Below are 12234 nucleotides of genomic sequence, written 5' to 3'. Positions count from 1 at the left end.
TTCTTGTCATTCATTTTTTGGACAGCACTTTTCCTCCCTTTTTTCTCAAAGAGAAGTTCCTATAAGTCATTGGTACCTGTCATCCACATCAAGTTCAATCTGAACCTTCAAGTCCTATTCTCACCTATGGAGCAAATGTGAATCCAAAAAAATCAGATGAACAGCAACTGATTCCGAAAGTCAAGTTAAATACCAAAATATATTCTAATATACACCACTATGCTATGTATTCCAACAGAGATGGATTAGTGTAAAAAAAAAAACAAATAAAACAAAACAAAAAACCACGAAAGCATTCAACACTTATTTGAAGTGCTCAAAAGAAAGTTTTAACACCAGTACCAGTATTCAGTTTCTTTCCTGAAGTAGAAATTCTATAATTATTACAATATTAAGGACTAAATTTTAATGAATACAAATCAGAGGAAATGAAGGAACATTAACTCCCATTCAAACCTTCCTTTAAAAAAAATGTTTCCAAGATATATTTTTAACTTCCCCCATGATTCTCCTTAAAAAAGACGAACACAAAATCTCTCTGCTAATGACTTTATTCATGAATCTATAATGGAACTCAAAATAGCAAAGAACATGAAAAAAATTCAGATTAATATTTATCAACCAAATACATCAGAAAATACATCTATTTTTTAATAACTAACAAAAATGTCTAAAACGCACATGTGAGAATATAAACATTCCCCACTTTGTGGAACTTCGAAGTAATGAAGATCTGCTTAATACAGTTTGCCAGAATAGCTCATTTACACGTCAAATACATATAATTCAAAATAAATCAGACACAACTGATAAAATGACCATCTCATGGTCAATCTTTTGGTAAAGTGCTACTTTCAAAGAAAAAGACTGAAAAGTTTTGAATGCTGAGCCATCATTCTGGAAGTGTTAAAATTTTTCTTTAGGATTCACTCTGTTCATTACATTCATATGTCCCCGAAAGGAGTCCATACACACTATTTTACAATCTAAAAAAAATCTGTTCGCTCACAGATTATGTCCCGGAAGTTAAAGATTTCTACACCATTCCTAAATTAAACTTTTCATGATACAGGTGTGTACTAGACACAGTGATTTTTCCTTGTTTTAAACATGATCTTTGGTTTGAAGCTGTCCTGATATCCCTCCCAGCTGGATGGCTGTGGTCATTAAATATTCAGGAAACAGCACATAGCTTTATTTAAACCACACAAGTAAACTGGGTCAGTGGCCTAAAGGCAAGGAATGGCACATACTGAACATCTGGCAAGAGGAGTTCCCCCGAATCCATAAGTGACACGGTATTAAAGAACCAGTGCTGCTGAGGAGTGGTTCACTCCTTTCATCAGAGACCTCTCTCAATTTATTAACAGCATTAGCCAATGAAGAAATCAGTTGGGAAAAAATCTAATCTGAAGGAAGGCACATGGGTGCAAATCTTAAAACAGATAAATAAGACCAAGTAAACTGCTTAAGTAAGTATGCATGTGTCCATCCCAACTGTATACACACATCTCGTGTCTGAGGCTGAATATCATCACTGGAGAGACTGCACCATATGGCAAACTCCATGCCTACAGGCATGTATAGGAGATCAGAACTAGCTGGTGGTTTTCCCAAAATAATGAGACTTTCAATGATGCAAAAGTTGGCCCTTCCCCCAAATGAATGGTTTTTAAATAGCAAAGGACTGAAATTAACAATGGAAACCATAAGAAGCCATAAAGTTAAATCTCAGAAAGGACAAGTTCAACGTCATAGCTGAAGGCTGCCGATGATTTCTTCTCTCTCTCCTTGAATAATTAGGTGCAAATGCCTTTTAGCAATGGCAGCATTCAAATCCCACAAAAAATCAAGTAGTGCCCCCTTAAGGAGCACCTCCATTGGCACAAACTGTAAAACCTGCTGGGGTGCGTCAGATTTAAGCAAAGAGCTCAACAATTCATTCACATTCTGCAGATACTGGAAAACAGGATTTGGAAGGTCCTGATAACCAACACACAGCAGGACTGCACAGGTCTTCAGGGGCTCAGAAGAAGTGGGACAAGAAAATGTGACGAATCTGAAACAGCTGTGCAGTATAAAGATCAAACCGGCCATAAATCTTGTAAAACAAGAAAGTACAGGCAAAATCATAACATCCCCTGTATGAAGCTGCTGCAATGATTGTAGAAGGCAGTCCAGAAACAGCTGCTGGTAAGTCGGGTCTCCATCATGAAGCAATGAACAGCTGGAAGTCATGAGTTCAGTTGATTCCAAGAGGTGAACTTCCAGTGGTATATGTGTTTTGATATCATGGAGGGTTGGAAAGCCCACAAGCAGGCACTTCATTTGGTTGCTGGGTTCTACCACCTGCTCATCCTGAAGGCACTTGGTTAGGTTAAACAACTCAGAAAATATCAGTTCTTCAGTAAAAATGTGACAAGAACAATAAAACTGCTGTTTGGGCCAGAACTTGGAATCCAAATTCAAGGCTCCTCCTGATGACTTTTCAATTGCTTCATTAAGAGTCTTTAAAATTTCACCATCGCAGAAAGGAGAACACTTTACCTTTGGCAGTTTCTTTCCCTCTAAAATATGCCACAAGTGACACTCAAGACTGGAAGCTGTCCCTTCTAAGAGAGAATTTTGCCCAGAATGATATACAGTATGTTCTTCTGCCCAACTATTAAAGTATCCTTTGGCCACCTTATCTTTCCATGAAAGGGTTTCCAGCATTTTCCTTTCGTTATAGGTTTTAAAATATCTGTTCCTCTGCCCAAACCATTTTGTATTTGTACTACAACCAATATTAGATTTTTTCACTAGCCAATTACTTCTGGAAAGAGGCTTCAACTGAAACTTTTGCATGAAATACTGAACAGCACAGTCCCTTAAATTATTCAGCTTTGTTTGTTCCCCTTTTCCCATGCACTGAAACAGACGAATATTCTCAGAAATAGTCTCTAGCTGGTATTTATGAAAGAACATACAACATTCTTCATGCCTTTTAAGAAAGGATTCGGGAATCACATGATGGGGAAAGAGAGCTTTCTGGGTCATTTCTGTCCCGAAATTCAGGACCATCTTGGATAACAAAGGATGGATTGCCTCTCTTCCCTTATAGTGGAGACAAACCACATAGACTTCTGAGTTACCTGCCTTGCTAGTAGCAGGTTTAAAAACATGGACTTGGTCAAAGGAACAGTTTAGCAGGTACATCAGGTTTATGGAACAATGTTCAAACAAAGTAAACATCTTCAGAACAAAAGAGCCACCATTTCCAAGAGTTGTCAGAGCAGTGACAACTTCACAGTAATGCAAAGAAGAAACTAAAGCTTCTTGTTCACCTGGGTTTCCTTGGCAATCAAAACTCCCATCTGCGGTGATCAAGTGAATAGGAGCCATGTTGCTTACAAAGTTCTGAAGTCCAGTCAGGTATTTCAAGGTCATGATATCACCAGTGTTATCTGGACCAAAGTACCAACAACCCAAGGTGTTTGCAATAAGTCGGTCATCCATAATCATCATAAGATTGTCATTTGCTTCATGGTATGGATTCAAAGTGTTAGCTACCCAACTCCAATCACAGGGGAATCGATGGGATTTTAAGTAGTGATTGAGACTCGATATAAAAGCTCCGGGAGCTTCACAAAGGTGTAGAGAATTCAATTTTCCATTCTGAAAAGCCTCCTGTGGAATAAGCAGAAAACTGCACAAAATTTCATGAAACTTACACCATGCTTGAGTACAAAGTTCAGCATTCACAGATTTTTTCACATGAGAAATTATTTTTCCAGCTTTGTTAGTGAAAGCAGTGTGCTCGTGCCACTCATCCAATTTCTTATCACTCAGTAGGTTTTTTACTTCATTTAGGGAGTTCTTCAAATCAAGCAATGTATTAAATTCCATGTGATCACAAGTGAAAACCTCACTGGGATCTGGTAACTGCCACTCATGATTAAGTGGCTTGCCATAAGAAAAGTTCTTGGCAAAGAGTTCAAAAATGTCAGCAAGAACATCTGGGCTGAATGTCTCAGGACTTGAACCCAGTGGTGGCTTTCTGCACTTACTCATTTTCAAATTAAATTAAAATCTAGAAAAAGAAAACACATAATTAAATGAATCAAATTTATTAGTGAGTGAAATCTCATCCACAGCAAATCAGATCATACCCAGGACAAACTACCTAAAATGGGAAGACTAATGTCAGCACATTCTGTTACACAATGAAGCAATTTGGAATAAAGAAAGAGTAAAGGCTTTTACATCCAACAGACCTGAACTCAAATCCACAGTTAAAAAGTGGGCCTGGGCAAATTACATCTTTGAGCCTGTTTCTTATTTTTAAAAAGTTAGGGTATCATTTTTTTTTTAGGTGAGGATAAACATGTTAGCATATAAAAAGCATATACCAACGAATATTCATCTGTGATGGCGGCCCATATTAACAGAATAATCTGTCTAGCTCCTACCCAAAATTTTCCTCTATCCATGGCTGAGACACCACCCACACGGCCCCAAACACACTGTCAGACTAAGATTCATCCCTCGAACTTTGACCAAGCTTTAACAAGTGACTTTCAGCTTTTTTTAGTTCCTTCAAATCTCACCTCCTTCCAGGAAAAGATTCTACACCTGAACCCATTACTGGTATAGATACCAGGCCTCTCTGCCAACATACTTATTTACAACTGCCAGATACATTCTCCATCCAGATCTCACACTTTTGCTAAGACATGCACTTTGGTACGGATGTGATGTAGTACCAAATCACCTTTACAGGCCACCAACTAACACTCATCACCATACTGCTTGTTAACTGTGGTGTACCTGACTGGTTAGCCTCTATTCAGCTCAATGCTGAAACTGAACTTTAGCTCAACCTGGCATGTCTCTAAACTAGATTCCTCTATTATCTGCTCAGACAACTCCATGCCTCCACTATAAAATATTGTATCCTCTTGCCACCAAAATGTAACACACTTTGATAGAGGATCTTTAAATTGAAGAAATATCCTCATTGAATTTACAAATTATAAACAAGTCAATGTACATTCTGTGTTCTAACACCGCCTAAGAAACCAAAAACACTGGAGAAGGAAAGAGATATAAGGGAAAGAAGCATGGCTTAATGGCATAGTGTTGGCCTAAGTTACACATCCCAGAAGACAGAGCTGTAAGTATTACATAGTACTTGTTGGCTCAGTGTTAATTAATAGGCACTTTAAGTTCCTAAGCTCTGCATTTACTTAGTATACTCAATGCATTCTACACCAGTTTCTCAAAAGGAATCTAAAGTAAAACACAAAAAACTGGCAACACAACCATCATCCCGCAAAAAGCCAATGTTTCATGATTAAAATGGGAAACAAAAGTGAGTCTGAGCCACGATAAACACAATACCCGAAAGACTATATTTTATTAGCATTTATTTTGTACTGTTCTTGTAGCACACTTTTTTCATCCTCTTATGTTTTGTTTAAATTATTTACAACCCTGTATACTCAACTAAGTTGTAAGCTTATTGAAATAACAAGTATCTTCTCAGCCATTTCTGTTCGTGACGGTATATTTACAATACGTGTAAAGTATAGTTAATGGTCACACTTGCCCAGCAATAACTTTTTCTTAGATTTTTTTTTTTTTTTTTTTTTAGTTAGAAGCTATATTCAGACAGACTTCTGAAAGAAAGCAAAAATGAGGCATTGTCACATTCAACAAAATACTAAACAAAAGCAAGCGAAGGTTTATTACAAGTTATTTTGTCTTAATTTCCACTGTGCTTACTGGAAACTACAACCATGTTTAGACGGCAACTATAGTCTATCTTGGAAAAATATCTGATTTTAGTCTAATTTCGCATACTAATTAATGGCTGTAGATAAGCTCTGAAATCTTACGTAAGCTAACAGACAACTACCTTCACATGAGAAAAACTAAAGTGATTCAAACACACCTCTGTTCTTCCGGACTACACCTGTGGTACACAATTCAAGACTATATCTGATATATTTATATACAAATTATAGATATTGACTATATATATGTATATTTTGAATAATGCTCAGGTCTATAATCCCACCTTCGTTTCCTCCTATCAAATTCCCAGAAGCCACCAACCTCCAGCTACCAGCCTCCTGATTGTAGACACTGTCAATTCTCTGCTGGATTACTGCCATAGCCTTCTTACTGGTCTCTTCTATCGTTGCCTGCTTTGGCTCCCCATTTCACTCAAAGTAAATGCCACAGTCCTTACAGTAGCCTACAAGGACCTTGAAGATTTCTGCCCTCCAGCCCCAACCTAATTGTCACTAACCTAATTGTCTATTATTCTCCTTATTCATTCTGCTCCAGCCACACAAGTTTTATTCCTGTTCACTTACCACCAGATACAGCGCAACTTGCAAGTCTCGATCAATTCCTCTTCCTGGAACCCTCTTCCTCCAGACTGCCTGCATAGCTAACTCCCTCATCTCTTTCGAATATTTACTCAGGTGTAATTCTTCTATGAAATCTACCCTGACACCCTAGTTGCATCTTGCACTACCACCAACGGTAAAGGTATGGGTCTAGCTGTACTTTTCTTTTTCCATGACTTTCTTTTCCTTCTACTATATTTTGCTTATTATGTTTATTTTTTGTCTTCCCCAAACTGGAATCTAAGCTCCACAAGGCAAGGATCTTTGCTTTGTTGACTCATTTATATCACCCCAAGGTTACAACAGTGCTTGGTACACAGTAAACACACAGTATTTATTGAACAAATGAATGTATATGATACTTAGCACAAAGGGCACTCCTCTGATTAGGTTCTGAATAGGAGTCATAATAATTCACTTCAACTTCACTCCAGCACTTCAATGCACGACCAAAAATAAAAAACAACAACAAAACGCGTGGTTCACAGAGTAGAAGGGAAAAAGTTTCCGTATGTTCCCCTGCCCCTTTCATTAAGCACTCCATAGAGCTTTGTGGCATCATAATTCTGCCAGGAGGGTCAGCATTACCATTCTTGTTTTGCAGATTAGAGTGGAAAAGTCCTGTAGCTCCCTGCTCGAAGCCACAAAGGAAATACCTGCAAAATTCGTGGGCCTGACACAAAACCCACAAGATCTCATCAACAGTGCTCTCTCCAATTAACGCTTACAAAGGAGTTTTAGAAGTGTTTCTGGCAACTCCTCCTCCCAGCAACGGTGAAAATAATTAGCTAGAGTGTATCCAGCGCTTTAATTTGGGCCAGGGGCACCCACGATCACCTTTCACCTGATGGAAGTGAGTCCCAAGCTCCTTTCGAGCGGCCCGAGCCCTCCTAACCTGGAGGAACCTCCGTCCCAGCCCCTGCTTCACCCTCTGGAAAGTCGCAGGAGGACCCGGCCTCAGAACCCGGGTCTGATTACCTTCGCTCACGCCCACCTCGGCCCCCCCCCCGAGTCTAGAGAGGCAGCGCTTCACGCTCTCTCCTCACTCGAGGGAACCATCCTCCACTTCCGCTCCCGGGCCGGGCCGCTTCCCGGAACGGTCGCTCCTAAAGTGTGCGGCGCCCCCAGCCTCCCTGCCTCTGCAGAGGTAGGTGGCGCTCCGAGAGGCCGAGAATGAGGCCCTGGCCCGCCCCCGCCACACCAGAAGCGGGAACCCACCTCCAGGTTGCGCCGCCGCCGAACGTCGGCAGACAGTGGCCCGAGGGCCCTGAAAGACACATTGCGCACGCGCCTCGAGGCCGGGCTGGCGTCACGCGTCAACGTTACGCACGCCGGCGACTCTCGCCGCCCGAAGCCCTCGCTACCTAGGTTTCGTTTCTCTGCCAGGTACTGAAGCTGGGAAGCGCCAAGATCCGCGCCCACGGCTTCCATGGCAACGGAGCGTGCTCGCGGAGGCGGGGCGTCTTTTGTCCCCGCCCCCTCCGTGAGTAGGGGAGGGGCAACCCTTCCAGAGCACGCTGGCTCCGCCCACCTGGCCTTTGGGCAGTGAAGGCTTTTCAAGGCTGTTAGGCAGGTGATTTGTCATGCAAGTTAAAACCGGCGTTGGACGGTATGAGCTTAAAAGCCAAACAAGGGAAACTGCAAGAGAACACTCTGTTATTATAACATATATATGCTTATAAACTAGTAAGGAAAAGACAATCTCAAAGGAAATTGGGCGAAAAGTTGAACAGGCCATTCAAAACAAGTAAAAAAGCCAATAAGGATATACAAAAAATTTTAAGCTATTTAAAAAAAAAACGTTGGAAATGAAAACAATAAATTTCCTTTTCACCTAATTTAGCAAAGATTAAAAAGATCGATAATGGCCACTCTTGGCGAGAATATGATGAAACACGTTTCTAGACTGTGGGTGGGCATAAAAACTGGCATAATCCTTACAGAAGGCAAACTTTAAAATGGTCTTGCAACCTGAGCTGGGGGATTCCCGCGCTTCGCACTTTATCCTTCGGAAACAAACAGGCACTCTCTTTGAACAAAATGTTCATTTCAGCACCTTAACAACAGCAGTAACAAAAACTGGAAACTCTAAATGTCTGCTTTTAGGGAAATAATTGAATTCTTCATGATACGTCCATATAATGGGATACTATTCAGCTAATAATGGGTTATGTGTGTCAACAGTGTTGCATAAAAATAGGAAAACAGAACTGTGTGTAGAGTTTGAACCATTTATATAAATTATATATATATGTATATAAAATACATTATTTTACAAGTCCTCCAGAATGTGCATCAATTGAGGGAAAACAATTGTCTTTTCAAAAAAATGGTGCTAGGTCATTTGGATATTCATATGGAAAAAAAAATTTATTTGGACTTTTACCTCCATCATAAAAATATATTTCATTTGGGTTACCAATCTATATTTTAAAAGTCAAGCAACACTTTCAGCAGAAAACATCTTCGTGACCTTGAATTAGGCAAAAAGTTTCCAACAAAGCAGAAAAAGCACTAAACATAAAGGGAAAATATATAAATTGAACCATATTAAATTAAGAATGTTTATTCACCAGAAGACACCATTGAGAGTGAAAAGACAACATAAGAGTGAGAGAAGATATTTACAATACATACATATGACAAAGGCCTTGTATCCAAAATATATAACTCCTACAAAAAAATTTTTTCCTAGTGGAAAAAATGGGCCAAAAAAAAAAAAAGTCCCAGAACAAACACTTCTAAAAGATGATATTCAAAAGTCCAATAAACACATGAAAAGATGCCCAACTTCATTAGTCTTTGGGGAAATGTAAACTAACCCTGTAATGAGTTATAATTATACATTATACTGGCAAAAACAAAAAAGGAAAAATATAAGTTTTGGAGAGCATGAGGAGCAACCCATGGAAAGCTGTTTGGACAGAAAAGATCTCCCAAGAACTTCCAAATTGACAGGTTAGTTGCCCCCCCCTTTTTTTAAATTTTCTAATTATATGCAGTCATATGCTGAAATCCTACAGGCACTATTCAACTACTTTTGCCAAACAGCTATTAAATGTTCCAGAAAGTTCCCTTAATCTCCTTCCCAGTCAATCTCCCACTCCCAAGAAGCAACCGCTGCTCTGTTTCATACGGTCATAGTTTAGTTTTGCCTGTTTTAGAATTTTATATGAATTCAGTCATTACAGTTTGTTTCTTTGCAGCCCATTTCCACCCAGTAAGCTTTTTTTTTTTTTTTTTTTTTTTTTTTTGGTAGGGAAGAAAAATAGTCTCTCCCTTCTACCCTTCTAAATTCTCAGCTGGGGCTCTGTAACAGAAGATAGATTAACAAGAGGAAAGCATGTAAATTTACTAACATGTTTAATGGGCCATGGGAGCCTCCCCCAAGGAAATGAAGATCTGGAGAAACTGTTAAATCTGAGTATTTAGGCGGCACCTGGGTGGCTCAGAGGGTTGGGTCTCTGCCTTCAGCTCAGGTCATGGTTCTGGGATCCTGGGATCGAGCCCCACATCAGGCTCTTTGCTCAGCAGGGAACCTGCTTCCCCCTCTTTCTGCCTGCCTCTCTACCTACTTGTGATCTCTCTCTCTCTCTCTGTCAAATAAATAAATAAAATCCTTTAAAAAAAAATCTGAGTATTTTTGTACTAAGTTTAATGAGGAGTAGAAAGTTGTGGGAAAGTGTGACAAATGGGTATGAGCTAAGAGTAGTACAGTCGGGGAAATTTAGCAAGGCCTGTTCATCCAGAGTCCTCCTGAAGTTCTTCCCTCTTCAGATAAGGATGTTCCTTTCCTCCAGTTATAGGGAATGCCTGTCTCACATCAGGATCTTATGACTTGCTTCAGGGCAAAGTCAGAGGGTCCTTCCTGAACCTACCTTTTCTCAAATTCCTTTAACTTAAAATATTTCATATGCCAGTCACCATATTTGGGGGCAGCACGTCCTGACCCCTGTCAATATTCACCCTGTCAAGATTCAATATTCATGTTGTTTTACATATTTGACGTTCATTCCTTTTTTACTGCTAATTAGTATGTCATTGTATGGATAGACCATAATTTAGTTATCTATTCTTTTGTTGATGGACATCTGAGTTCTGTTTCCAGTTTGGGGCTATCATGAATAAACCTGCTATGAACATTCTAGCACAAGACATTTCTGTAAGCATATGTTTTCTTTACTTTTGGGTAAGTAGAGCTATGTGTAACTTTGAAGAAACCTCCAAACAGTTTTCTCAAAGTGTTTGAACTATTTTACATTCCTACTCACCATACCTAATAATTCTGGCCCTTGTAGACACCACCCAGCCACAGTCGACCCTACCTTGTTCTTGGACGTTGCCAGGAACAGTGAGCCTTTGGGGTGCATCTCCTTTGAGCTGTTTGCAGACAAAGCTCCAAAGACGGCAGAACACTTGCATTCTCTGAGAACTGAGGAGAAAGGATTTGGTTATAAAATTACCTGCTTTGACAGTATTATTCCAGGATTTACAGGCCGGGGGGGGGGGGGGGGACTTCATACGCCATAATGGCCCTGGCAGCAAATCCATCTAGGGGGAAAAATTTGATGAGAATTTCATCCTGGAGCATATGGGCCCTGGCATCTTGTCCTTGGCAAATGCCGGACCCCACACAAATGGTTCCCAGTTTTCCATCTGCACTGCCAAAACTGAATGATTGGATGGCACGTTTGATGTGGTCTCTGGCAAGGTGAGAGAGGGCAGGAATATTGTAGCAGCCACAGAACACCTTGGATCCAGGAAGGGCAAGACCACCAAGAAGATCACCATTGCTGATGTGGACAAGTCTAATAAATTTGACTTGTATCATATCTCAAGCACCAGATTCTTCCTCCCGTAGCTTAGGAGAGGACCCCCTCACCCCCATCTGCTGAAAATATCCTATGATCTTTGTGTTCCCTGGAGCAGTTCCATGGTTCCATATTTTCCTTATCCCCCTCCAAGTCAACTTAGATTACAGAGTTAAGTTTATGATTATGAAATAAAAACTAAACAACAACAAAGAATTCTAGTTCCTTCATATCCTCACCAACTTTTGGTGTCATGAATCTTTCGTTTTAGCTATGGGTGGGAGTTGGTTGCTTTTTACCTCTGATTCTTGATCAATATTAACTTAAAATGAAAAGCTGTGGATATTGTTCTTTTAGGGGATTAGATGCTAGATGAGGGCTATATGATCTCTTAAATACAATTACTATGTTCCCTAAGCTTTATAAATATTATCAGGAGTATTTCAAACAACAAAGCATATACTAAGCCAGTCTTTACTAAAATAATCACAACATTAACTAACAGTTTTTGAGTACATAATATGAGCTTAGCACTGAAAACAGCCTTTTTAAATTCATTTAATCCTCTCAACAACTCCATGAAGTAGATACACGTATTGTCCCACTTTTATAAACAAGGATCGAAGTGATTAAGCAATTTGCCAAAGGTCATGGAGTCAGTAAGAAGCACAGTCAGGGTTTAGACCTAGCTCTGCCTCATTCTAAGACCAATCTGTTCTGCAGAGAATTCCTAGAAATTGCCTCTAGTAATTTAAAAACAACTTTATAATCCACATTCATGGTGAGAAATGCTTATATGAGGCCAGAAGTTTTATTTAAAATGATATTTCAGGGATGCCTGGGTGGCTCAGTTGGTTGAGCAGCTGCCTTCGGCTCAGGTCATGATCCCAGCGTCCTGGGTTCGAGTCCCACATCGGGCTCCTTGCTCGGCAGGGAGCCTGCTTCTCCCTCTGCCTCTGCCTGCCATTCTGTCTGCCTGTGCTTGCTCTCTCCCCCCCTCTCTCTGATAAAATAAATAAAATCTT

General features: G+C 40.0%; 1 protein-coding gene and 1 pseudogene across 2 annotated transcripts; one reads left to right on the top strand and one right to left on the bottom strand.

Moving 5' to 3' along the window:
• Positions 1-535: 535 nt before the first annotated feature.
• CMTR2 (cap methyltransferase 2) lies at positions 536-7805 on the bottom strand. 2 transcript variants are annotated; one of them, XM_059382141.1, is made up of 2 exons: positions 7617-7805; positions 536-4072 (listed from the first exon to the last, which is right to left on the bottom strand). In XM_059382141.1, exon 2 carries the CDS (start codon positions 4051-4053, stop codon positions 1753-1755), a length of 2301 nt encoding a protein of 766 aa, XP_059238124.1. In that variant the 5' UTR covers positions 4054-4072; positions 7617-7805; the 3' UTR covers positions 536-1752. The 2 variants fall into 2 exon arrangements, with proteins under 2 accessions (XP_059238124.1, XP_059238125.1); XM_059382142.1 differs by lacking the exon at positions 7617-7805 and adding an exon at positions 7377-7610.
• A 176-nt stretch (positions 7806-7981) lies between these two features.
• LOC132004970 (peptidyl-prolyl cis-trans isomerase A-like) lies at positions 7982-11259 on the top strand (annotated as a pseudogene).
• The last annotated feature ends 975 nt before the right edge of the window (positions 11260-12234 follow it).

This window comes from Mustela nigripes, chromosome 17 (assembly GCF_022355385.1).
Source record: "Mustela nigripes isolate SB6536 chromosome 17, MUSNIG.SB6536, whole genome shotgun sequence".
NCBI classification, from domain to species: Eukaryota; Metazoa; Chordata; class Mammalia; order Carnivora; family Mustelidae; genus Mustela; species Mustela nigripes.
Note: the sequence above shows the minus strand (reverse complement) of the source record. Positions and strands in the feature narration are given on the sequence as shown.

Excerpts from the sequence above, each read along its gene's own strand:
- CMTR2 (XM_059382141.1), bottom strand. The coding sequence starts at position 4,053 with ATGAGTAAGTGCAGAAAGCCACCACTGGGTTCAAGTCCTGAGACATTC.